This window comes from Lacerta agilis, chromosome 13, assembly GCF_009819535.1.
Source record: "Lacerta agilis isolate rLacAgi1 chromosome 13, rLacAgi1.pri, whole genome shotgun sequence".
Taxonomy (NCBI): Eukaryota; Metazoa; Chordata; class Lepidosauria; order Squamata; family Lacertidae; genus Lacerta; species Lacerta agilis.
In genome coordinates this window covers 63,249-90,074 of record NC_046324.1, presented here as the reverse complement: position 1 = coordinate 90,074, position 26,826 = coordinate 63,249, and the positions used below count along the sequence as shown (strand labels likewise).

At 44.3% G+C, this 26,826-nt stretch overlaps 1 protein-coding gene across 2 annotated transcripts in view; it reads right to left on the bottom strand.

Moving 5' to 3' along the window:
* The window catches only part of CSPG4 (chondroitin sulfate proteoglycan 4), a 125,925-nt gene extending 104,492 nt beyond the window's left edge, over nt 1–21,433 (bottom strand). Inside the window, exon 1 of one of the 2 annotated variants that reach the window (XM_033167719.1) lies at nt 21,185–21,433. In XM_033167719.1, the coding sequence (XP_033023610.1) occupies nt 21,185–21,281 (97 nt within the window). In that variant the 5' untranslated portion in view covers nt 21,282–21,433. The remainder of the gene's footprint in view (nt 1–21,184) is intronic. The other variant, XM_033167720.1, reaches the window with a different exon arrangement.
* Between the last annotated feature and the right edge of the window lie 5,393 nt (nt 21,434–26,826).

The window sequence follows — 26,826 nt, the reverse complement described above, 5'->3', positions numbered from 1 at the left end:
CCTGATCTGCCTTCCACTCATCCCCAATGCAGAATCATGAGATTCCAGAGCTGGAAGTGACCTTAGAGCTCACCTGACCTAACCTGCCATTCAGCAGGGATGATGTCATTGCATCCTGCTGAAGAATTTTCTTGAGGAAATAACAAATTCCTGCAGAAATATGGAGAACTGAATTTTAGGGGGGGAAACCAAAAAAACAGGGAGAGCTGAAATGGACCCACCCTTCTTTCCCTAACCCACATCACTCCATACACTGCACCGCAAAAGAAAAGGAGAAAACAACAATTTGGGCACAGTAAAATGCAAATTAAACAACGAAAACAACAGCACACAAAAGCCACAATATTCTCAACTCAAATTTACAACTGACTCATGACCTACAAAAGCTGGCCTTGGGGATGATTTGAGTCATGGGGGCTTCCAAACCTCACAGGGAACAATGTGTTTTGAATGCACCCATTATTTTCTTCCCTCGCTGCCCTGCCTTACCCAAATCCTTGTTCCAGCTTTTATTACACAGAGCTGCTCAGAGGGGGTTCGGCTTCTGCCCTCGTTCGTACTGTTTGCTGCTCTGCAATGCTGCCAATGGCTGCTGGGTGTTGCTGGAGGGGGGGAATGACAACAGGGGCTGGGTCTTTGGAAGGAGGAGGGATGGAAAGTATGTATATAGTTCAATTGATAGATTTTTTTAAAAAAAATCTGCCTTTTCCTCTAGTGGGAGAAGAGTTTTGAAAAACATATAGTGGGCCAGGGTGGGGAACCTTTCTCAGCTCAAGGGCCACATTCCCCTATGGGCAACTTTCCAGGGGCCACGTGCCTCTGGTGGGAGGAGCCAGAAGCAAAGGTAGGCGGAGCTACAAACATATATTTTACCTTTTCTTGTGTGGCTAGTTTCTACATACGCTCACACATCCAAATGTATCTTCCATGCATCCAGGCAAGCAGAAGGTGTAATTACTGAGTCAGACCGTTAGTCCATTGTTTGTACTGACTGACCAAAGTTCTCCAGGGTTTCAGGCAGGAATATCTCCCAGCCCTACCTGGAGTTGCTGGGGGCTGAGCCTTCTGCTTGCAAGGCAGGTGCTCAACCACTGTCAGATCTCAATGGCATATTTCATCCAGGCAAGCACACTCGATGAATGCCAGTGAGAGGTGTGTCCTGTACAAAGCCAAGGGGTGGGGTATAAATAATAAATATTATTATAAATAATAAATATTATTATTATTATTATTACTACTACTACTACTACTACTACTACTACGGCCAGAGGTGGGGGTGTTTGAAAATAGCTATTTTAATCTTGGTATGGCAGATGAATCTAAATCATGGAAACATTTCTGCTATCTTTCTCCCCCCCCCCCAACAACTTTCTGTTAGGTTGGATTTGTGGGAGGTAATTTGAGAGCCAAATCTGATGCAGCAAATAGCATAGGGAAAAGAGAAAATTATATGCCTCTTGCTGGAGCGCTGAAGGCAATGGACTTTCTCTTGCCATAACGAATGGGAACAGGAACACAACCCATCCTTAAGGCTCAGATTATTGTCAGGAGGGTGTGGGGCTGCAAATTATATGCTGAGGTTGTCTAGAAACCAGCCAATATATAAAACAAATAAAGCTTTATTGTGTAGCAAAAATATTGCCTTACAACATATGGTAAACATCCAAACAGATTCAGTGGGACACTACAATGTATTCATAAAAGGATCATCCCTCCACCTGTTCTAGGGATGCCATAAAAATGGCATCAAAATGGGAAATGGTACCAGAAATTGCATCAGTTTGTGTGTTGGTCCACAAACAGGAACAGGAACCAGGCAATCAAATACACAAATCCCTAATTTTAAGTGCATTGGACTTATGTGATTTCAACCATATGCAGTTGAAGGTGGGCTGGTTGAAGTTGTGCAAGTCAAATCCCAAGCAAGGCAGAGAACCTCAATGCTCCTTTTGTGCTAGGTCTGCTGAGGCTACCTGGTGAGAAATGAGCTTTTAAGGGGGGGCAAGGCTCACTCAGCACACTGGCTCTGGAAGACCCTGGGATGCCCTTGTGAAATCTCATGGGACAATCCAAGTTCCTAAGAGATCTCAAGCGAGCATCCCCAGCCTTCCAGAGGGGCAGGAAAGAGGGAGAAAATGAATTCAGTTTACATTTAAAGATGAAACTATCAAATGTTCACTTTCTAAAAAAAACATGAGAACTAGCATGCAGCCATTCTTCAAAATTCTCACTTATCTGAACTTTGCAATTCAATTCTCCAGCCAACCTGGCAAATTTGCATGAGGATTAAAACAAACAAACAAAAAGGACTGGATGGCCCTTGTGGTCTCTTCCAACTCTATGATTCTATGAAAAAATACCAATTCTGGTAGAAATCTAGAGAACTGAATTTAAGATGGGGGGAGATGAGACACTGAGTGAACTGAGGTGTAAACTACCATTTCCAGAATTCTTTGGGGGAAGTCACATGCAGGAGTTTGGACTACATGACCCTTGGGGTAACTTCCAACTCCATAATGCTATGGTTCTGTGAAATATATGGAATGGATGAGACCTGAGAGTTTATCCACACTTACCTTTTGCATTGCTCTTTCCAGGCACAGTTCTGTGTCTTAACTTTTTTGTTTTTAACCCACTCTTTAGCACTCAATCAGAGCAAATGTCCATTTGGGTTTTCTGTGGGTTGCCATTTGCTCTGACTGAAAAAAAGGATGCTTGGACACAGAGCTTTAAATTGCAGGCCATGCCTAGAATGAACTTATGAAAGGTAACTACGGACAAACCTTTAGTATTTGTGGTGATGGGGGGGGAGGAATTGGAGTATCCTGGGAAAGGGCATAGCTGGCTGGAATGGGACAACCACATGCTCCTTCTGATGGTGACACTGTATAGAAATAGGCACTGCTTTTTCTGGGGGAATGCAGGGGGGTGCATACCCCTAAACATTTTGTGAATCTAAGTTTGGCCTCATTGAGGGGCAGTATTTCAATATGAGCAGGAAAATGTGAGTGCCCCTAAACATATTTTTTAAGGGGGGGGAGCACTGGAAATAGGGGAGGGGCCAGAAATAGGGGAAAGCCCCAGGTCCAGTCCCCAGCATCTCAAAGCAGGGCTGGGAAAGACCCAATTTTTCATTCTTAGAGAGCCACTATCTACTATTGTCCATAATCCAGAGCTGGGTGGACCATCAGGCTGACTCAGAGCTCATCCACACTTCCAGTTTCCCGACTGCTTCCCCCCAAGAAAACCTGCTGTTTACTGCTGAATCAGAGCAAACATCAATTGACATTTGCTCTGATTTAGCACTGAAGAGTGGGTTTTCTGGGAGAAAGTAGCAGGGCAAAGGCAAAAACCACTCAGACTTGGTTGGACCAATCCTTTTTAGGCATGGGATGAGTGGAAGTGAGGCTGGGCCCTCAGTGCAAGGCATAGCTTCTTGTTCCTAACTTCTTCTAGATTTGCATGACCTTGCAACTGATTAAATGGATGTCTCTTTTATCCAGCAGAATTTTCCCATTCCAAGGTGTAGTAGTAAATGTAGATAGATAGATAAAACTTTATTCGCATTAGCCAATGGCCATAGCAACAATAAAACATTACAATATATACAGAAAGGAGAATTTGATCTACAAGCACATTTTAAAATCCTGAAATCCAGTTAGTGGCCCTGATTCTAATTGCCCCTGCTATGAACCTGGCAACCTTAGCCGTTATCTGCTCTTTTTGGTCTGATTGAAGAAAGGACATTGTGGCCGTGGTTGGGCCAGGAGTAGGGTGATGATCTCATTCCTCAGATCTTTGTAGAGGGTGCAAGACAGGAGGACGTGTGCCACTGTTTCTGTACTACCATCTCCGCAGGGGCAAAGTTGTTTCTCGGGTAAGATCTTTTGGAATGGACCCTCAAGTACAGCAGATGGCAAAACATCCAGTCTTGCTAGTGTAAAAGCATGTCTGTATTTTGAGATAATAAGTTTATGCAGATATGGAGCCAGAGAATCGAAATGGGAGGGTGGAAAATGAGTATACCATGGGCAGAATTTCTTAATACTGGCCAGGTTATTCTGATGCTCTATGTCTTTTAAATGTTGGCCAATTAGACTGTTTGCTTTGGTAGGGCCCATTGTGAGCAGGTGTTGGGATAGGCCACAGGAGAGAAGTTTTTGATGTTTTAGTCCAGGCGCTTTTATGGGAGTCTTGAAGTACTAGAGATAATAAACTGGTGGGAGGGGGGTTGAATTTAGGTGGAGCCAGAAGTTAAAAGTTCTTTGCCAAATCCGTACTTCTACTGAAGGAAGACTTGTCTCCAGGCACAATGATGCGTTTGGGACGCATGGCGGGACAGAAAAGATCTGCCTTATAAACTTTGATTGAACAGCTTCCAAAGTGCTAAGGTGGTTACCAGTCCAAATTTGGGCCCCATATAATAATAGCTGTGCTATTGTAGTAGTAGTGGTGGTGGTGGTGGTAATAATAATAATAATAATAATAATAATAATAATAATAATAATAATAATAATTTTAAGGACTGGGAACAATGCTTGAAAAGAAAAAGCCAATAGAATATAAATAAACCACATATACAAGCTAAAGTGTAATGCAATTGATCTGTTTTTTCCTGTAAAATCATAAACTAATGACTGTTTAATACTGGCAGGGGAATTTCCCCCTGACTAGTGTACATCTTGCAAAATTTTTAGAAAATGCTTAGGCTTGGACTCTGGCAACTCTCCGGGGACAGGGAAATCTAGAAGGGAGTGAATGCCACTTGGCGATAAGCAGAAGGCAAGACTGCACCTCTGGGAGATCCCCAAAGAAAGCGGGGACTAGACAGTCCAGTAATAAATACTGTTGACCAGAAGGACTGGATTAAGGCAGAGGTAGGAAATGTGGCCAATGATCAGGGATGATGAGAGATGTAGTCTAACAACACCTGAAGTGCCACAGGTTCTCCACCCTTGATTTAGATCAAACCCACCTGGCAATCCTAACCAACTGCACCCCTCTGCTTCTGGTTCACCTCTGACTTTGCCAATGTCTACCAACCATGGTGACTAACTTCTGTTTCCACTGTCAGTGTCAGAGGCAGTGAATATCAGTAGTTGGGAATCATAAGTGAATAGAGTGCTCTTGAGCCAGTGTGGTGTAGTGGTTAAGAGCGGTAGACTCGTAATCTGGGGAACCAGGTTTGCGTCTCCGCTGCTCCACATGCAGCTGCTGGGTGACCTTGGACTAGTCACACTTCTCTGAAGTCTCTCAGCCCCACTCACCTCACAGAGTGTTTGTTGTGGGGGAGGAAGGGAAAGGAGAATGTGAGCCGCTTTGAGACTCCTTCGGGTAGTGATAAAGCGGGATATCAAATCCAAACTCCTCTTCTTCTTCTTCTTCTTCTTCTTCTTCTTCTTCTTGCACTCTGGTCCTGCTTTTGAGCTTTCTAGAGAAATCTGCTATTTATCTGTCTATCTTTCTTGGGCAAAAGTGCAGATTCTTCAGGTCAGACACTGCCCCAGTCATGTCTCTGCCTATCTAAGCTGGTCACTTAAAACCCGGATACAAATAATAGTAAAGATCATTCCCAGATTAAGCCCATATAGATCCTTGTTAGGAACATTCAGCTTGCAATTAATTCACTTTCTGTTGCTAAAAATAAGAGTGAGATAAACATATCCCAGATAGATTCCCACGATATCTGGTTGCTCTCTGTCTCACGCCATTTCTTTTCCTCACTGTTTCCCATCAGCTGGAAACTCTTCAGCTCCCTTAGAACTCCAGCCTCAAAAACATGTGGTGCACTGAGGGGGCAGGCAGAGCGAGGAGGAACTATAAATCACTTGGATTGTTCCAAGTAGCACAGAAATTTCAACCAGTATCACGGCCCATTGTTTGGCAGGAGCTTGCCTAACCTTTGATTCTGCAATGAGCATAAACTGGAGTTTTAACAAAGAGGCATGCCAACTTGCACAAAAAGTCACCCATTTGTAAAACTATGAAGGCCTAGGAATAATCATCTGCAGTAATAATTCCGACAGCAACAGAAGAGTTCCACATAATAAATTAAAAATTGTGTATGTGCATATTTTATAAAATAGTGGAGGGTAAACAGGACAATAATGTAAATGCCAGTTCCCCCAACCTGCTGCTCCCCAAATGCCAGGAGTGCCAACTTGACTCCACGACCATGGGTGCCTGGGACCATGGGTGCCATGCAGCATACGTGGCCCTAGCACCAAAACTCCCTTTTCCCTCTTTCATTTCCCATCATCCTCTCATTCCACCCACCTGCTGGGATATATCTGGGATGTGGCCCAAGAGAAACAGGCTCATCATTTGCACCCACAAAGCAGAGAGATAAAATGCCGGAGACCAAATGGGATGGAGACCAAAGTGAGGCAGGCCCTAGGGAAGAAGAGGAGGAATAGGCTTGCCCCCAGAGGAAATTACATCCAGTGTGGTTTGGCAGAAAACTTGAACTTGTGAAGGGTCTTGTAAGGACAGCAGCAGCAGTGGCAGCAGCAGGGTCACCAGAGGGCCGGTGTGTTTAACATTATGTCCTGCCAGGTCTCTGAGGCACCCCATCACCAAGAGACAGGCCAGGGGCCATGATCCATCAAGTCTGCATGAGGAGCCGCCTCCCTCCTGCTCCGAGAGACGTGCTACACTGATCCTGTGGCTTTTCCTGGGCTTGCCCTAAGGACAGCTGCAGAGTGAACATTAGACCAGGGATTCTCAGAGAGCCCTCCCCCCCCCCATACTCAATCGGCATCTTTAGCCCTGCCTGTGTGTTTGCATCCCCAACATGATTAGAATTCCATGCAGGAGAGCAGGAGCAGGCATGTTAGCATCAGGTCTGCTTTCACCCTCCATGAGCTGGAGGGCTGAATGTCTGTAGGGGGAGCCTGCTCTGCTAACATAACCTCCTTCTGGAATTTAGAATCCTGCGTTTTGCATGAGTTGAGATGGGGTATCCATTGCAAACATTCAGTCCTCCAACTTACAGAGGATGATGGAGGGCTAGCATTCTCACCTCTGCTATCCCACACGTGATTCCAGGTGGGTGGGGGATCTGAATACCCAACAGTGGCGTAGTGAGGGCAGGTGTAGGGGCGGGGCACCCCAGGTTCCAGGGGAGGGGGGTGACACTTGGGCTGGCCCTGCCCCACTGGTGGGCCCCGCAAACCTGCTCAGCGGCCTGCGAGCAAGCCACAGAGCGAGGCCGCTCCGCCCTGTGGCCCGTCTGGGGCCCCGCCCGCCAGCACCGCTATGGGGCTGCTGTGCATGATCACCGGCTCGTGGGCTGCCGTCACTGCTCCTGCGGTGACCTTGCAAGCCGCAGAGCAATCAGCAGCTCGTGGGGCTTCCACATGCGAAAAGCAGCACGGCCTTATGTCCGCGGCTCGCAAGGTCACCACAGGAGCAGCGGTGGCAGCGCGGCGGGGGAGCGCACATGCGCCAGATTTCACACATGTGCACTCCGCCGTGATGTTGTGTCGTGACGTCAGGACACCCCACCCCCAGGGGGTGCCTCCGTTCGCCACCCGGGGTATCAAGGAGGCTTCCTCTGTGCCTGATACCCAAATAGGTACCGTATTTGCTTACCACTCAGTATTCATTCTTCAGTAACAGCTGAGGGTTGAATTTCCTCTTGGGAAAAGCGGTCAGGGGCCACACATGGCTGGTTTAAAGCCCCCAGCGCCAAACGCACCCTATATGCAGACACCACATTCTCTTTCTCTCACACACACACCAATTACACACACCATTCTCCCCCTACAACCACAGGTGCCAACTCCCCCATAAAGGGACCGGGCACCCACAAATTTTGGTGCCAGGGCCATGCACGCTGCATGGCACCCACAGCCCTGGGCACCCACCGTCGCAGGGTCAAGTTGGCACTCCTGCCTAGAACCCCTTTCTACCCATAAATTAGTGCTTGGCGCTGTGGTCTAACCCACAGAGCCTAGGGTTTGCCGATCAGAAGGTCGGGGGTTCGAATCCCCGCGACGGGGTGAGCTCCCGTTGCTCAGTCCCTGCTCCTGCCCACCTAGCAGTTTGAAAGCACATCAAAGTGCAAGTAGATAAATAGGTACCGCTCCGGCGGGAAGCTAAACAGTGTTTCCGTGCGCTGCTCTGGTTCACCAGAAGTGGCTTAGTCATGCTGGCCACATGACCTGGAAGCTGTCTGCGGACAAACGCCGTCTCGCTTGGCCTATAGAGCGAGATGAGCGCTGCAACCCCAGAGTCGTCCGCGACTGGACCTAATGGTCAGGGGTCCCTTTACCTTTACCCAAGAACTCCATGTACACCATTTCAAGTACCAAGGCAAAAAGGCTGGATTTAATGGTGTCCATATGAGTGTCTTGGAGTTCAAAATGAAGCAGCGCAAAGGCTAATAGAGTTCTGTCAAGAGAACAAGCTGCTCATCACAAACACTCTTTTCCAACAACACAAGAGACGACTCTACACATGGACATCACCAGATGGGCAACATCGAAATCAGATTGATTATATTCTCTGCAGCCAAAGATGGAGAAGCTCTATACACTCAGCAAAAACAAGACCTGGAGCTGACTGTGGCTCAGATCATCAGCTTCTTATAGCAAAAGTCCAGCTTAAACTGAAGAAAGTAGGAAAAACCACTGGGCCAGTAAGATACAATCTAAATCAAATTCCTTATGAATACACAGTTGAAGTGAAGAACAGGTTTAAGGATTTAGCTTTGGTGGATAGAGTGCCTGAAGAACTGTGGATGGAGGCTCATAACATTATACAGGAGACAGCTACGAAAACCATCCCAATGAAAAAGAAATGCAAGAAAGCAAAGTGGCTGTCCAATGAGGCCTTACAAATAGCGGGGGAGAGAAGGCAAGCAAAATGCGAGGAGATCGTGAAAGATACAGGAAACTGAATGCAGATTTCCAAAGAATAGCAAGGAGAGACAAGAGGGCCTTTCTAAACGAGCAATGCAAAGAAATAGAGGAAAATAACAGAATGGGAAAAACCAGAGTTCTTCAAGAAAATTGGAGATATGAAAGGAACATTTTGTACAAAGATTACCACAATTAAGGACAAAAGTGGAAAGGACCTAACAGAAGCAGAAGACATCAAGAAGAGGTTGCAAGAATACACAGAGGAATTATACCAGAAAGATATGGAGGTCTCATACACCCCAGGTAATGTGGTTGCTGACCTTGAGCCAGACATCCTGGAGAGTGAAGTCAAATGGGCCTTAGAAAGCCTTGCTAACAACAAGGCCAGTGGAAGTGATGATATTCCAGCTGAACTATTTAAAATTTTAAAAGATGATGCTGTTAAGGTGCTACACTCAATATGCCAGCAAGTTTGGAAAACTCAGCAGTGGCCAGAGGATTGGAGAAGATCAGTCTACATCCCAATCCCAAAGAAGGGCAGTGCCAAAGAATGCTCCAACTATTGCACTCATTTCACACGCTAGCAAGGTTATGCTTAAAATTCTACAAGGCAGGCTTAAGCAGTATGTGGACCGAGAACTCCCAGAAGTGCAAGCTGGATTTCGAAGGGGCAGAGGAACCAGAGACCAAATTGCAAACATGCGCTGGATTATGGATTATGGAGAAAGCTAGAGAGTTCCAGAAAAACATCTACTTCTGCTTCATTGACTACGCAAAAGCATTTGACTGTGTCGACCACAGCAAACTATGGCAAGTTCTTAAAGAAATGGGAGTGCCGGATCACCTCATTTGTCTCCTGATAAATCTCTATGTGGGACAAGAAGCTACAGTTAGAACTGGATATGGAACAACTGATTGGTTCAAAATTGGGAAAGGAGTACGACAAGGCTGTATATTGTCTCCCTGCTTACTTAACTTATATGCAGAATTCATCATGCGAAAGGCTGGACTGGATGAATCCCAAACCGGAATTAAGATTGCCAGAAAAAATATCAACAACCTCAGATATGCTGATGATACTACCTTGATGGCAGAAAGTGAGGAGGAATTAAAGAACCTTTTAATGAGGGTGAAAGAGGAGAGCACAAAATATGGTCTGAAGCTCAACATCAAAAAAACTAAGATCATGGCCACTGGTCCCATCACCTCCTGGCAAATAGAAGGGGAAGAAATGGAGGCAGTGAGAGATTTCACTTTCTTGGGTTCCATGATCACTGCAGATGGTGACAGCAGTCACGAAATTAGAAGACGCCTGCTTCTTGGGAGAAAAGCAATGACAAACCTAGACAGCATCTTAAAAAGCAAAGACATCACCTTGCTGACAAAGGTCCGTATAGTTAAAGCTATGGTTTTCCCAGTAGTAATGTACGGAAGTGAGAGCTGGACCATCAAGAAGGCTGATCGTCAAAGAATTGATGCTTTTGAATTATGGTGCTGGAGGAGACTCTTGAGAGTCCCATGGACTGCAAGAAGATCAAACCTATCCATTCTCAAAGAAATCAGCCCTGAGTGCTCACTAGAAGGACAGATCCTGAAGTTGAGGCTTCAGTACTTTGGTCACCTCATGAGAAGAGAAGACTCCCTAGAAAAGACCCTGATGTTGGGAAAGATGGAGGGCACAAGGAGAAGGGGACGACAGAGGATGAGATGGTTGGACAGTGTTCTCGAAGCTACTAACATGAGTTTGGCCAAACTGCGAGAGGCAGTGAATGATAGGCGTGCCTGGCGTGCTCTGGTCCATGGGGTCACGAAGAGTCGGACACGACTGAACGACTGAACAACAACAACAACAACATATGAGTGTCCACATGTTGCAGCCAATGAATGTACAATCCTAGTACAGTGGTACCTCGAGTTACATACGTATCAGGTTACAAACTCCGCTAACCCAGAAATAACACTTCAGGTTAAGAACTTTGCTTCAGGATAAGAACAGAAATCATGCTCTGGCAACGCAGCGGCAGCGGGAGGCCCCATTAGCTAAAGTGGTGCTTCAGGTTAAGAACAGTTTCAGGTTAAGAATGGACCCCCAGAACGAATTAAGTACTTAACCAGAGGTACCACTGTACCAAACAGCAAGTACCTACTCTTTCACACAAACACGAGCCAAGCACATGCGTAGATACTTCAGTACAACATGTGAACAAGCCTTTGCATGCTGGCAAATGTCCAATATCGCTACTCTCTGGATTCAGCCCTGTTTGTGAAATATGTGACCTTCTACAACTTCTTTAGTTTTAATCCATTTTTAATAGCATTCAATAGCTCCCTTTAGTAGAAATTTTCATCAAGAGGAGGAACTGAGATTTGATGTATGTGCATAGTTGGAAAGGACATCATTATAAACATGAGCTTGCAAAAGCTTCACAGATACAGGAGCAAATGTTTAGGTTTTGTTTTCCTGGTATGTCTAATTCATTTTGTTATGGGCAATACATCCAGGTGCCCGAGAGCTGTTGCCGCCTGTTAATCTAAACAGGAGTCGCACTTTCCCATTCTGTATAACAGAAGTCTCTGTTAAAGGCACTGGCATTGTTCTAAGAAGCTAAGATTATTGCAAGAGAAGGCACAAACTGCTTGCTTGTTTCTTCCCTAATGTGTAATGAGTGGACCTGGAGGAAGAGTGCTAACAAACCCCGCCCAATTCCAAACAGTATGGCAGACTATGTGCTGCTGAAAAGTGTTAGGGATCATGGATTGAAATATTGTTTTAATTCTGTACGGATAAATGTATCTTTTCTGACTGACAGTCGAATAAAGAATGATGATGATGGTGGTGGTGGATTGAAATATTGCACAGGAAAAATAACCCTGCAACATAAAGAGTGAGAAACATGTGGCCCTTCAGCTTAAAATATCCTAGAGGAAGAGATGTCTGTCTGTTTGGAAAATTGGGGAAGGTCTTTCCTGTTAGGAATGGGGTAAGGATGTACCACAATATTTTGTTGCAGTTCCCATTTGTCAACAGTATCAGCAATGATCATCCTGAATGTTCATTCCTGGCAGGATGCAGTGAAACCACTGAGCCTCTTCGGCTTGCTGATTGGAAGGTTGGTGGTTCAAATCCACACGATGGGGTGAGCTCCTGTTTCTCTGTCCCAGCTCCTGCCAACCTAGCAATTCGAAAGCATGCCAGTGCAAGTAGATAAATAGGTACCACTGTGGCGGGAAGATAAACGGCGTTTCCGTGCGCTCTGGCACTTGTCATGGTCCTCCATGCACCAATAGCAGTTTAGTCATGCTGGCCACATGATCCAGAAAAGCTGTCTGTGAACAAACGCTGGCTCCCTCAGCCTGAAGCAAGATGAATGCTGCACCCCATAGTCACCTTTGACTGGACTTAATCATTCAGGGGTCCTTTACCCTTTACCTAGGCAGTAATCTCACTGACTACAATTTTTCACACAGCAAGGCCACTTTTATATCAAGTTTAAATGTATGCCTTTGTGAGCAAATTTTGTAGTTTCTGCTAAATGGCTCTTGGCCACAACACCTCAAGGACTGCCTCTCTCCAGGTGAACTGATCTGATATGGAGTGCTCTCCCAAAGGAGGCTTTGGGGGGGATTGTTCTTAGTGCATTGTGTATTTTTATGTTTTTATACTGTCCTGTGATCCTCGGATAAAGTGCAGTATAGAAATTTAATTAATAAATAAGCTACCATGGATGTCCCTTTATACTAAATAATTGTTGATTCCTCCCCTACCCTGCCCCTTATGAGGAATGCATGGTACAAAGAACTGCCTTCCATGCAGTATTTTGTAGAAGTACCGCTTACTGTTCTTGGCAAGTGGTTGAGCTGTTTGATTAAGAGCATAAGAACATAAAAAGAGCCTGCTGGATCAGGCCATTGGCCCATCTAGTCCCAATATCCTGTTCTCACAGTGGCCAACCAGATACCTGTGGGAAACCAGATTTGAGCACAACAACCCTGTCCCTTCCTATAACTGGAATTTAGCATGGCTTCCTCCCACTGTGGATGCAGAGCATACCCATCATGGCTAGTGGGCATCAGTAGGCCTCTGCTCCACAAAAGGAGCACCAGTATAATGAGCTCAATTTCTTTACCGTCTTGCATACCTGAGATCACATGGAAATATTCTGAATGACCAGAAATAAGGCTGAGATCATGGCTCACAGCAAAATCAGACTAGTGGTTGGAGTGACGGCCCTGACAAAACAACGAGTACACTATCCTCTCCTGGCCCAGTGGTAATATTTCATTTCATCCCTTGCTGGCCTGTGGTTTAAGGGAAGCCATGCCTGGAATTCAATCCACTTCACTAAGAGGATATACAGCAGCGCCTGGGCAGTATTTGGAAGTCACTGCCAAAAGAAGTGAGAAACACTGACTCTATGTCACTGGTATGTGCACTGCTGGATTGAACAGTCTGGTGATATTGTATATTTTGGAAATGATGAGTGCTGTACTATGGAACATCTACGGTTGGTGCCAGAAGCCAAGTCAATGGGTATATGGGCAACAGTCAGTCTGGCTCAATCTCTTTTGAGGAAGAAAAGGAGAAAAGGTCACAGTTAGAGAAGGCAGCTAGATAGTGTCGGCTGGTGTCCAAGGGAACTACAAATCAGGAAATCTCTGGTCCAAATCTTGCCTCTGCCTAGAACTCAACAGGTGGACTTAGGCAAACAATTTATTCTCCGCCTTAATTTTGCCATCTGCAGTATGAGGGATAACGACTCTTTTATAGGATTGTAGATAACAATTACAACTAGATAATGGATATGAAGCACTTTGGACACTTGGAATCAGAGGAGTCTGGTTCATTAGAGCAAGTGGGACATAGGCACACCAACCTCAGTCTTCCCTCAAGCTGCCACCGTAGCTTACAAACTCCTTACTTACAAGCAGTCTAGGTGGTGGTACTGGCTCTCAGTTTCCTCCTCACTTTCTGTGTTACCTTTGCAGAACTGAGCAGGAAGGGGGAGAGGCAAGACTAGGCTCTGCCCATCATTGTCTCTGGCTCTCCTAGCCATTGGCTCTGGCGCCACCTACTGTTGGCCTCCCCGCCTTTTACCCTACCAGTCCTAATGAGCACCAGTCTCCACTGCTTGAAATAGCTAGACAAATGATTAAATATTTCTCAACCAGATTAATCTATTGCAGGGGTAGGGGACTTGTAGCCCTCAATATATTGCTGGACTTCAACTGCCATCATCTTTGACAATGGTTATGCAGGCTGGGGCTGATGGGAGTTGGAGTCCAACAACATCTGGAGGGCCAGAGGTTCCCCATTCCTGGAATTCTGAGAGGTATCAAAGCTGGTGACAAACATTCAAGATTCCAAGGAATCTTCTGAAGACCAAGGAACCCACCCATGAATTAATATGACGATTGCTCCTCCGAGGTTTAAATGAACTTAAAAGTTCAGGTAATGGAGAAAGGGGAAGAATGTGAACTTTGTAAAAATTGCATGCCATTTTAAAAAATATTTGTGAAAAACAAAAAACAATTTCTTAAGTATTTGTTCTCATTAGAATACCCACTGTTGACCCACAAGAAACTGAGCACCCAAAACTTGATATTTGTCAGAAGCTTATGGCTTCTGTTTCTAGAGTGGCAAATTCTTGCAATTTATTGAAAACCTTTAGAGAAGCCATGGGTGGGTTGAGGAACAGCTATATGCTGTGGGCCAGGCTTGGCAAACTCGCCCCTCCACTGGTCCTGTTAGCTAGGGATGATGGGAGTTGTAGTCCCAAAATATCTGGAGGGCCGAGTTTGCCTATGCCTGGTGTGGGCAGTGTGAGCCACAGGATTTTCTGGGCTCAGTAGAAAGAACTTTGACTCTCCTTTTTCCTCAGAGTTTCCATGAGCTCAGAACAGAGCTGGGTGGTTGCCAAGTGAGCATCACACAAGCTGTACCTTGACACTGAATTTCAATTCTGTGTCAAGGTAACACATGTCGCAAGGAAACACATGTCGCAAGGAAACACATGTCGCAAGGAAACATAGGAGAATATTGGTAAAAAAGAAATTAGGAAATGAATTCATCTCATCAGACAGAATAAAAAAGAGAGGAGTCATCTTGTATATTAAACAACATTTGGAGGCTAATCAACTATTCAAGGATGAAGAGGGAACAGTAATTGTGGTCCAAGTCATGACACAAAGTGAAAAACTAATTATAGTCGAAATCTATGTACCAAATGGAAATGAATCAGAGTTCTACAATTGGTTGGAAGAAAAACTTTTTGAGTACTTAGACCAAAAAGTGATAATCATGGGTGATATGAACAGGGTGATCTCACTAGAGATGGATAGAACCAGAAAAAGAATGGAATCAAAAGAAGGCAAATTGCCTAAGACTTTTTTCTCAATGGAGAAAAGTTGTAACTTAGTGGACATCTGGAGGTTGAGACACCCATTAGACAAACAATTTACGCATTTTTCAGAACCCAATCAATCAACGGTGAGAATAGATTTTGTTATGATTTCCAGTGAATTGTTACCAAGAATTGGAAAAATTGAAATCCAGCCAAGGACATTATCTGATCATAACCTGATATTTTGTGAAATAAAAGGATTGGAAGAAAAAACATTCAGATGGAGACTCAATGAAAATTTACTTGATGATCAAGATCTGGAAGAAAAAGCAAGGAAGAGATTGACGGATTATTTTGAAATAGGAAACAAGAAACAAAAGAAAGTATTGTTTGGGATGCAAGCAAAGCAGTAATGAGAGGATTCTTCATCCAACAAAATAGTATAAAGAAAAAAGCCAGAAAAAGGAAAAGAGAAGAAATCCTGAAACAAATCATGGAAAAAAAGAAAAAAAAGCTTGCAACTAAACCTAATATATGAAAGCAAATCAAAATATTAAGATCCTACAAAGTCAATTTGCATTAATCATAATCAAGAAGTGGAATGGAAAATAAAGTGGATGAGGCAGAAAAAAATTGAATTTGCAAACAAACCAGGAAAGTGGTTAGCCTGGCAAATTAAAAAAAGGAAAGAACAGAATACAATAAATAAAATCCAGATCGAAGATAAAGAAACTGAGAACCCATCAGAAATAAGAAAAGGTTTTGCAAAATTTTATAGACAACTTTATAAAAAGACTGGAAATCACAACCTAGCTAAAATTGAAGAATATCTGAACAAAAAAGAAGTGCAGAAGATTCTGACAGAAATGAAAGACCGTCTGAATGAAAGAATTAAGAAGGAAGAAATTATTAAAGCGATAAAAAATCTGAAAAGCGGGAAGGCACCGGGATTGGATGGATTCACAGCAAAATATTATAAAAAAATTAGTGGCACCCTACTTGAACCTTTTAAAGAAGTATTAAATGACATTTTAGAAAAAGCAGAAATATCAGAAACATGGAATATATATTACATTGATACCGAAGCCAGATTCAGATTTGCTACAAATTAAAAATTATAGGCCTATCTCACTATTAAACAACGATTATAATATCTTTGAAACAGAATGAAGAATGTATTAAAAGAGATAATCCATGAAGACCAAGCCGGCTTTCTACCTGGCAGGCAGCTGAAAGATAATATAAGAAATGTGATAAATATCATTGAATACCTGACAGCCAGGAATGAAAAGCGAGCAGCAATGATTTTTGTCGATGCAGAAAAAGCATTTGACAGTATTTCTTGGGACTTTATGATAAAGAATCTGGAAGTAATGGATATCGGTGAAAGATTCCAAAGAAGTATTAAAGCAATATATTTGGAACAAAGAGCCAAAATAATTGTAAATAATGTATTGACTGAAAATATAGAAATAACCAAAGGTACAAGACAAGGGTGTCCACTAAATGGATAAAATGATGGGAAGAATCCGAGAACAGCGGGACCAGAAATTAATCAAAGACTGGACTAAATTTACGAATTATTAAAAGACAATGATATTCAATCAAATACATTGATAGGACTGCAAGAAGCTTTGTAGATTATCGAAGAAATGTCGTTGTAAATATGAAATTATAGTGATTAAGTTGGACATGATGATTTAAAGCAATGATTGAATTAAGAAGTATAGTATAAAGTAATAGATATTAGAAAATCATGGAGGGTTTGAGGGAAGTCACGGCCCTAAAAGGCCAAAATGTTAAATGAATGGAAAGATAAATGTGAAAGTTTTTCTCAATGTATTTATAGAAAAACAATAAAAATGATTTTTTTATACAAAAAAGCGTGAAATTTATCCCCCTCCCTGGTTTTGGACCTTGTTGCTTTCTGACAGTTGCAATAATTAAGTGACAGTAAAAGTCACAAAGGGAAGAATTCCTGTGACAGAGGTTTCTCCAGTCTGGTGTCATCCTGATGTTGTTGGATTACAATTCCCATCAGCTCTAGCCAGCTTGGTCAAGGATTATGTATATTGTAGTTCAGAAAGCCAGGAGGGCACCAGGTTGGTGCAGCTACTCTAGAACTGCTCTTGGCCAGGGTGGCCAAGATGGTGTCCTTTATTTTATGTTTATTTTTTAATATATTTATTAACTTTTCCAAAACATCAACAAAATACAAACAACAAACAAATACACTCCAGCTTAGATTTTTCTAACTGAAAACCAATTTTTCTATCTAACTTAAATAATTCATTAATCTGATAATATTGTAACCAATCTGTTACATTTCCTTTCAATTGTTCATATGATTTTAATTTAAAATATTCTCCTTCTTGTATCAAAATGTCACTATATTTTGGCCATTGTCTATCCGTATTTGCTCTTTAATGGGCTTTTGCTTCTAGAGGTGATAACCATCTGGGTGTTTTCCTTTCAAGTAAATCTTTATATTTCATCCATACCTTAAACAAAGCTTTCCTAATTATATGTGATTTGAAACCTTTATGGGCCTTGATCTTGTCATACCAAAGATATGCATGCCAACCAAAAACATTGTCATGTCCTTCCAAATCTAATACATCTGTATTTTCTAACAAAAACCAATCTTTCAACCAACAAAGGCAGCTGCTTCATAATAAATCCTTAAATCTGGCAGTGAGAATCCACCTCTTTCCTTTGAATCAGTTAATATTTTATATTTAATTCTTGGTTTCTTTCCTTGCCAGATAAATTTCGACAAATCCTTTTGCCACCTTTTGAAACAATCCATTTTATCAATAATTGGTAAAGTTTGAAACAAAAATAACATTTTTGGCAATACATTCATCTTTATCACTGAGATACGACCTAACATAGATAACTTCAAATTTGTCCAGATTTCTAAATCTCTTTTTATCTCATTCCATATTTTATCATAATTGTCTTTATATAGATTTAATTTTTTTTACCGTCATGTATTTCACTTTCTTAGCAAAGCTTAGCCCTGTAGCTATTTGTAATCTATCTTTTTCTTCCAATGTCAGATTTTTAAATTTATTCAATTTGAAGCCTGCTACTAGCCCAAGTTCTTGTATAGTCTCCAGTGCTTTTACAGCACTGTGTTCAGGGTCTTGTAATGTCAACACCAAATCATCGGCAAAGGCTCTTAGTTTATATTCCTTCTCTCCCACTCTTATCCCTTTGATACCTTCCTCTTTTCTCATGTCATAGAGGCATAGAAGCATAGTGCTGGAAAGGTCCCTGAGGGCCATCTAGTGCAGCCCCCTGCAAAGCAGGAATCTCAACTACGTATTTTTCGCACCATAAAATGCACCTGACCATAAGGCGCACCTAGTTTTTAGAGGAGAAAAACAATAAAAAAATATTCTGAATCAAACCTGTGGGTCCCCAGGTGTTGTTGGACTACAACACCCACCATCCCTCAACTCCCATCATCCCTGAGCTCCGGCCTTGCTAGCTATGGGCGATGGGAGTTGTAGTTCAACAACATCTGGGGACCCACAGGTTGAAAAAGGCTGATACGGTATGTGAGGTGGGGCTTACCTGCCCCCCCCATATTTTATTCAAGTTGGGAGAGGGAGGGAAGGAAGGGAGAGAGAGAGAGAGAGGGAGAGCTCACATTTGTGCGTGCCTGTCATCTGCAAATTGGATGAGCATTCCCTCAATTCCTTCATCCAAATCCTTTATAAAGACATTGAACAACAGACCCAGGACAGAACCCTGCGGCACCCCAATTGTCACTTTTCTCCAGGATGACGAGGAAGCATTAATGAGTACGGTACTTTTTGGGCTGTTAAACTCCAATTCCCATCATCTATGGTCTGGGGTGGTGGGAAATGATCATAGAATCATAAAATCATAGAGTTGGAAGAGACCACAAGGGCCATCAACAGAGGGTCACAGGTCCTTTTGTCTGCCCAGCAAGAAAAACTGTGCTTTGAACACCTCTTAAAATTTAACTTTCCTCTGCACAACCACAATGTGCACGAACATGCTCCTTTTAAAGTCCCAACATCCATTAGGAGTCCTGCACTGAATCCACACTGGAGAACTAGGTTCTGTAGCTCATAGCACAATTCAGATTTCTGGGTAACCAGTGTAAGAGTTTTTCGCAGGAGCCTGCAAGCCATAATCAGCTCCAAACATCAAGTCATTCATAAACAAGGCTCCTGTGTGTGAAAGCTCTACTCAAATTGCACACTGCTGGCACTGTTCATTTATGGGTGGCTCTGGTGGCTTTTAGTCTGCAAAAAAAAGGGTACTGCTCCAAGCTGATCCTCAGCTTGGGAGTTCTGCGCTCTGTAGGAAGATCTTGAAAAGATGTTGCTGCTCCATCTAGTCCCATCTCTTGCCTTTGAGGTTGACTTTTCCTTCCTATAGGGATGAGGGTGGCGCTGTGGTCTAAACCAGTGTTTTTCAACCACTGTTCCGTGGCACACTAGTGTGCTGCGAGATGTTGCCTGGTGTGCCGTGGGAAAATTACTTTATATATAGTCAATATAGACACATAGTTAATTTTTTTAACATTTTCTAATGGTGGTGTGCCTCGTGATTTTTTTCATGAAACAAGTGTGCCTTTGCCCAAAAAAGGTTGAAAAACACTGGTATAAACCACTGAGCCTAGGGCTTGCCGATTGGAAGGTTGGCGGTTCAAATTCCTGCGACGGGGTGAGCTCCCATTGCTCAGTCCCTGCTCCTGCCAACCTAGCAGTTCGAAAGCACGATGTGCAAGTAGATAAATAGGTACCGCCCCAGCAGGAAGGTAAACAGCGTTTCCGTGCGCTGCTCTGATTCACCAAAAGCAGCTTAGTCATGCTGGCCACATGACCCGGAAGCTGTCTGTGGACAAACGCCGGCTTCCTTGGCCTATAGAGCGAGATGAGCTCCGCAACCCCAGAGTCGTCCACGATTGGACCTAACGGTCAGGGGTCCCTTTACCTTTACCTTTCCTTCCTATCTCATGAGCAGACAGCTAAGTACACCCAGGTACAGACCAACCTAATGTATTCAACCAGTGAGGCTGTTGCACAGCTTCACATGCAATCAACTTGCTATTATTGTAAAATTTCTTAGGGCATCTTCTTCAGGCTCAAACATAGACAATTCAACAGACACAAACAGGTGTACCAAAGGATATGGCTCCAGCAGATATCTCATCCATCAAAAGAAGCTGCACCTTCAAGGACAGTGCCTTCTCTCTCTCACTCTGACAACCCCACATTGAAGCATGTGAAGATCTTATTCAGATCTTCTCCAAAATGAAACCCTGACCCGAGTGCTCGACTAGTAGAGACTCTGGAAGTTGTGACTGAGACCTGTCAATGACCTCTCTGTCTGCATTCCTAACTTCCAGTTACAGGTGGGTAGCCGTGTTGGTCTGCCATAGTCAAAACAAAATAAAATAAAAAAATCTTCCCAGTTTTTTTTTTTTTTAATTTTTAATAAACAAATTACAAACTTACATATACATACACATACACATATACAAATACATATAAATACATAATACAAATACATACAAACACTTAATACAAATACACAATACACATTACACTTACCTACACTAAAGAATATGATTACATATAATTTTCCCAGTTTAAGGGTCTGGTGACTTCCGTTTCAGTGTATCTGAAGAAGTGTGCATGCACACGAAAGCTCATACCAAGAACAAACTTAGTTGGTCTCTAAGGTGCTACTGGAAAGAATTTTTTTTATTTTATTTTGTTTTGCTTTCCTAACACCACTTCTAAACACATTCCTTCACTGATCCTGTGGCTTTAGGACAAAACTACACGCTGCAGCAATCCACTGAGAGCCCTTCTGCATGCATGCTTGTTATCCATGTGTCTCAGTGGCAAATGCTCCATATACCCCACCCCACAAACATTCTCTCCCAAAAAAGTGGCTGAAACTTCAGAAGGAGAAGAGATTGGGGCTTACCTCCAGACTCTGGGTTTGCATGGAGTGGCAGTGTATGAAGCAGAAGCTGGAACAGGGGCAGAAGCACAGGCACCACTGAAGGAAGGCTGGACCTCATGGTATTGCCTGGAATGGCCCAGAGAGTGGCACTCAGACCATTCCCTGGACACTGAGGAACAAGCACGCAAAGGAGGCACAAGCTACAGACACAGCCTGTCTGTTTTCAATTGAAGGTTTGGCTACTACTATATTTAATAAGCTTGCAGCTGTGGGAGGGATGTTCTGAAGTTCCCCACCAGTCAGAAATCGGGCTGGGTTAAAACAGATACCTCTCATGTTACAAGTTAGTTCCTCTTAAAGGGCTAGTTCTTCCTCCTCCCCATTTCCCCTTTTAGAAGCTCTTTGAATATCTCCTCATTCCCCTCCTTCCCTCTCTGTCATAACTTTTTGGGAACTGGCCAGGCTTTCAGCTCTTTGTTTTTTGGTATGGTTATTTCTGAGATGGCTGTGTGAAGGGACTCAGGGAGGTTGTTTGAGGCTACAGAGAGATGGTGTTTGTCTATACATAAAGATAGGGCTGGCCCAATACGTTTTTCTCCCTGAGTCAAAGGACATGGTGAGATGTTTGCATTGCTTGTACATGATACCATGGGACTGGCAGCTGAATCTTACATGAACGCTGGTGATGGGAGAGCAGCCTCTACTTCACCAGAGTCAGCAGTTAACTTTGTGGGAGCCAGGAGAGGCCATGCAGCTGCCTCTGCCCCTCAGCACTGCCACCTGAGGTGGTTGCCTGACCTTGTTTAACAGTAGAGATGACTTTTGTTTAAAGACTTGGGTGGCCAGATTGCAAACTATGGGAACACAGGAAGCTACCTTATACCCAGTCAGACCAACAGTCCACCTAGCTCAGTACTGTCTGTTGAATGGCAGTGGCTTGCTAGGATTGCAGTGTGCTGCCTGGAGCTGCTGGGGGCTCTGCATGCAAGGCAGATGCTACAGCCCTTTAAATGTGGTGAGACATTCCAACCAGTGACTAGTCGGGGGCTACTTTCTTTTAAATGAAGGCAGATTCAATAATTATGGGGCCCCCCACATTGCAATGGTACTGAAACAAGTTTAGCGCCTCATCTGAGTCAGGGGAGGAGCTGGTATAGTCAGATGCCTGTGTTGCTATCTGTTCCTCAAGAACTAGACTTTAGAAAACATCCTTTCCCTATAAATGAAGATGTACACGTTCCTGGTGTGGAACTATTGTTGATATGCTATTCTTTATGGGTGTTTCTAAAAGACATGGCGAATCTGGTAATGAGATCACGTTCCACAGTGGCAGCAGTGGCAGTAGTTGCTGGAGTGGTAACTGTGGTCCTTGCTAGAAAAATAGCAAAAAGCATAGAAGCTTGCCTCGTTCCGTGTCAAACCATTTGTGAAGTTGGCTCAGTCTTGTCTGCGCTGACTGACAGCAGCTCTTCAGGGTTCTTAGCCAGGGAACATTCCCAGCCCTACCTGGGAATGCTCAGGATTGAACCTGGGACTGGTCTGCATGCAGCACAGATAGATGTGAAGGTTTGGCCATAGGCATTGTGGTAAGCAACTTCAAATGTCACTCCTGCCTGTCCACTGGGAGTGTTTCTAAGGGTGAAGTCAGTGAGAGGCCAGTGGGAGGGGGATGCCCTACGTCAAAGTGGGCCGTCCCCCAAGTAGTCTCCGTTGAAGGAATGGTATGGCCCTAGCCCCCGTCTGAGCACCAGACAGGAGCCACTTCTCCCAGATCCTTTTAACAGGATACCCTTACCTGTGGAGAGGCAGGCAAAGGCTACAACCAATACTAGGCTTACCCAATGCTTATCCGGCTTACAAAGTTGTGAGAGTTGCCATGAGGTAGGCGAACACCCAAATGGTGGAGCCAATTTGCCAGATGAGAAAAAATCCTGCTCATCCCGCAAAATACGGCAAATGACATTGTCCACAGCAATGTGGTACCATCCTCAAAAACCCTAATCAGAGGGAGGGTGGGAGAACTGAAGCGGTGAGAGAGAGGCTGAAAGGCCTAGGAGGCCAGGAATTTATCCTTGCCCTGAGCGCGGGGCCAAGCACCGATACTGGTCAGTTGGCCCAGGAGGACCCCCTTTAATTCCTGTCGCCATTGGCCAATTTGGCAGCAGGAGGACAATTTAGCCCAGAGGAGGCCCAGGACCCACCCACAAAGCTGCCCACCAGAGAAGGGGTGAATGGACTTAATGAATGCAACATCAGTGAAAAGAACTGAATGTCTAGTGTAGTAAGGGAAATCTCATTCTAAAAGATGCACAATGGAGTTTTTATTTCTCAAATGAAAAGCAATATATTTTGAAAAAGACCGATATATGCAAAAGGAGGCAGTGAAAACTCACCCCCATGCAAATGGAGCGTGCAGGATCAAACATTGAAATCTGTGCTCCATTTTAGTTTTCCAAGGGGCTGTTTTGGCATAGTCCCTGGATACTTTTGTATGCACAATTTCAGGGAATCAGACCACCTCCAAGAAAGAGTCTGTTGTGTTTGCTTCTTTGGAGTGATGCCTCCATGTGTATAGTACAATGCTGTATTGTCAAACAGATGCTTTTGCAGCTGGGTCTCCCCAATAACTCACTCTAACAAGCTTCCTGTTCCAGCCTTCATTTTTCACAAGCATGACCTTCTTATCCAATATCCATAGTTCACTGCTGCTGGCCCCTTTGATTAGACATTTTCCAGAGTTGAAACCTTGTTTGCTTTGCTTCCCATGGAAGGAATCTTAACCTTAATGTGAGTTTCTCCTCTCGCTGGAGGCCTGCAACACCTCCTGCTTTAGCAGCAGTGGCAAAATTTAATTAACGTGTTGCTTATTTTTGCTTCCTGGTAATTAACAGCATCATAAACCTGGCTTCCTAAGAAGTTTATGAGCACATCCCTATGGTTCCAGAAAATTCATTACTTAATTCCATTAAGACTCTGGGATATCACTTTTAACTGAGACTTACTGATTCTGGAGAGAGCCAATTTCACAAAATATTCCTTTTCTGGCTTCTTATGTGTAGTTGTACAGTTGATAGCACTGCATTGCTACTGAACTGCTTTTTTATATCCACACCTTTGGATTATTGTAAGGAAAGTCCGAAGCTCCCAGGTAACTCCAGTTAGGACTGGGAAAGGCTTATGTTGCAGAGGTGAGGGACCATTTCCAGCATGAAGGTCCTATTCATTTCCAGGGAAATTTATGGATGTCACAAAGCAGTGGTGGGTGGGGCCAGAGGCTAGGGGGGGGGATGATATATGCAGATTTTGCCTTTATGCAGCGGGCTAGTTTCTACACACATTCACACAGTTCTCCATCCTCCACCCAGGCAATGAAGAGGCATTGCTCTGCAGTCAGAAACAAACTAAACACCAGGAAGAAGGCAGATTTCAAAAAATTTAAGGAACTACTGGGAGAGATCAAAGAGAAGGGAGTTCAAGATGGATGCAAGTTTCTTAAAGTGAAATATTGAAGGCCCAAATGGAGAACATTCCAACAAGAAAGAAAAGAGGGAGGCATCTAAGGAAACCTGAAATTTATGTATAAGATGTACAGGTATAAGAAATGGAAGAAAGAGGAAATTGTTATGTATTGAAGTTGTCACCCTAGGCCACTAGGGGTGTGTGTATATAGTTCATTCTGCTGCAGTTTTCACTCAGGTCTGCACATGCAAAAGAGGGATTGAAAGTGACGTTCAGGGATTGGGTAACTACAGAAAGTTGTTACTGTTGCTTGTAGCTGAGTTCTATATAAGCAGGCTGCTGAGCCCTTCAGTTAAGTCCTGTTCCAGCCTGAGAATAAACAGAGCTGCTTGAAGAATCACTGTGTCGTCTGCTATGTCCACGATTTAATACTGGCGACGAGGATGGGATCTGATGGACATCAGAGCACAGCCAGATTCGGACACTCACTGAGCGAAATCACTGAGCTGAAACACTGAGCGAAATCACTGAAGGGAACCTAATTCAGAGCTGACTGTTCTGGCTAGAGCACTGTGTTCCATCCATCGAGCACCACGTTGGCATCAGACCCATGCCTTCATTTGTGCCTCTACCGCTGTTTGCCCCAGCTGCTGAATCATCGGAATCATACCTCGCTTGGTTTGAATGCTACCTCCAAGCAAATGAGCTGACAAGAGGGTCAGAGGAGCGGAGGCGAGGCCTCTTCCTCAGCCTCTGCGGGCTCGAGGTGTTCGAGATGACCCGAGTTTTGGTTGCACCACTAGCAGTCCAGTCAGTGCCGTGGGATGTGCTACAAGCGAAGCTACGCAGCCACTACGCTCCAAAGCCATCCAAAATTGCTCTCCGCCATGCGTTTTACCACCGGAACCAGGCAGAGGGGGAGTCAATCAACAGCTACATTGCCGCACTCCAAAAGGCCGCACTGCACTGTGAGTTCCGAGACTTGAATGATGCCCTGATGGATCGAATCGTCTGCGGAGTCTGGGACAACCATCTGCAATGGCGCCTTCTCTCCAAGCCAGACCTCACACTGCAGAAGGCCATCGAGGAGGCCGCAGCCTCAGAAGCCGCTGAACTCTCTGCCCAGGAGATCTGTAAGGCCAGCAGGTCGCATCCTGCTCCTGCTAAGAAGCCAATTGCAGTACACCACGAGAAGGCTAGCAGTGATGAGGCATCCTCCAGTGAAAACGATGGCATGCACCAGACGAAGCGGGAGCGCGGAAAGTTCAAACAGAGGTTCAAGGACCAATCAGAATGTGCTGACTGTGGAGGCAACCACCCCCATGTCAAGTGTCGATTCAGAGACATCATCTGCCGGCGATGCTCCAGAAAGGGCCACATCGCTAAGGTCTGCCGATCAGCTCCATCAGACACAGCCTCTTCACCATCTCGTAAGTCCAAGTCATCACCCCGGTCTGCAAACAGTAGCTGTTTCGCTCTCAACAACTGTTGCTGCTCATCCAGAACCACGATTGGACAAACCGACTCGCCTATGCGATGCAAACTACACGTCACGGTGCTCATCGAAGGAGCTCCGTGTGACATGGAGATCGACACTGGGTCTGCCCTGTCTGTTGTGTCCTGGAGCACTATCAAAAGACTTGTGCCCAAGCTTTCTAAGAGGCAGCTCGATCCACACTGCGTACACCTGGGAGACTACCAGGGGAACGACATTCCCGTGGCAGGCGTCAGCCAGTTCCAGGTCGAGTTCAAGAATTTTTCAGGCCCACTCCGACTCATGGTAGTCGAAAATCCACGTCCCAGCTAGAATGGTTTGGCGCCCTCGGCCTGGAAGTCACCGGCATCAACTGTATCTCCAACGCAGAAGTTGAAGCCCTAATCAAAGACTTTGCTGAGGTTTTTGATGGCACACTGGGTCAATATACAGGCACACCCATCTCTTTTAGCCTCAATCTGCATGTCGCTCCAATCAAGCTAAAGCCACGTCGGGTTCCATTCGCCCTCAAGGCTAAGGTGGACGAACAACTGGACAAATTAATTGCGCAAGGTGTTTTGGAGCCAGTCGACCATGCCAAATGGGAAACCCCTATCGTCACGCCTGTCAAGCCAGACGGGTCGGTGAAAATATGCACAGACTACAAGTGCACGATCAATAAGGCACTTCAGCAGCACACTTATCCAGTTCCCGTCGTCCAACACTTGCT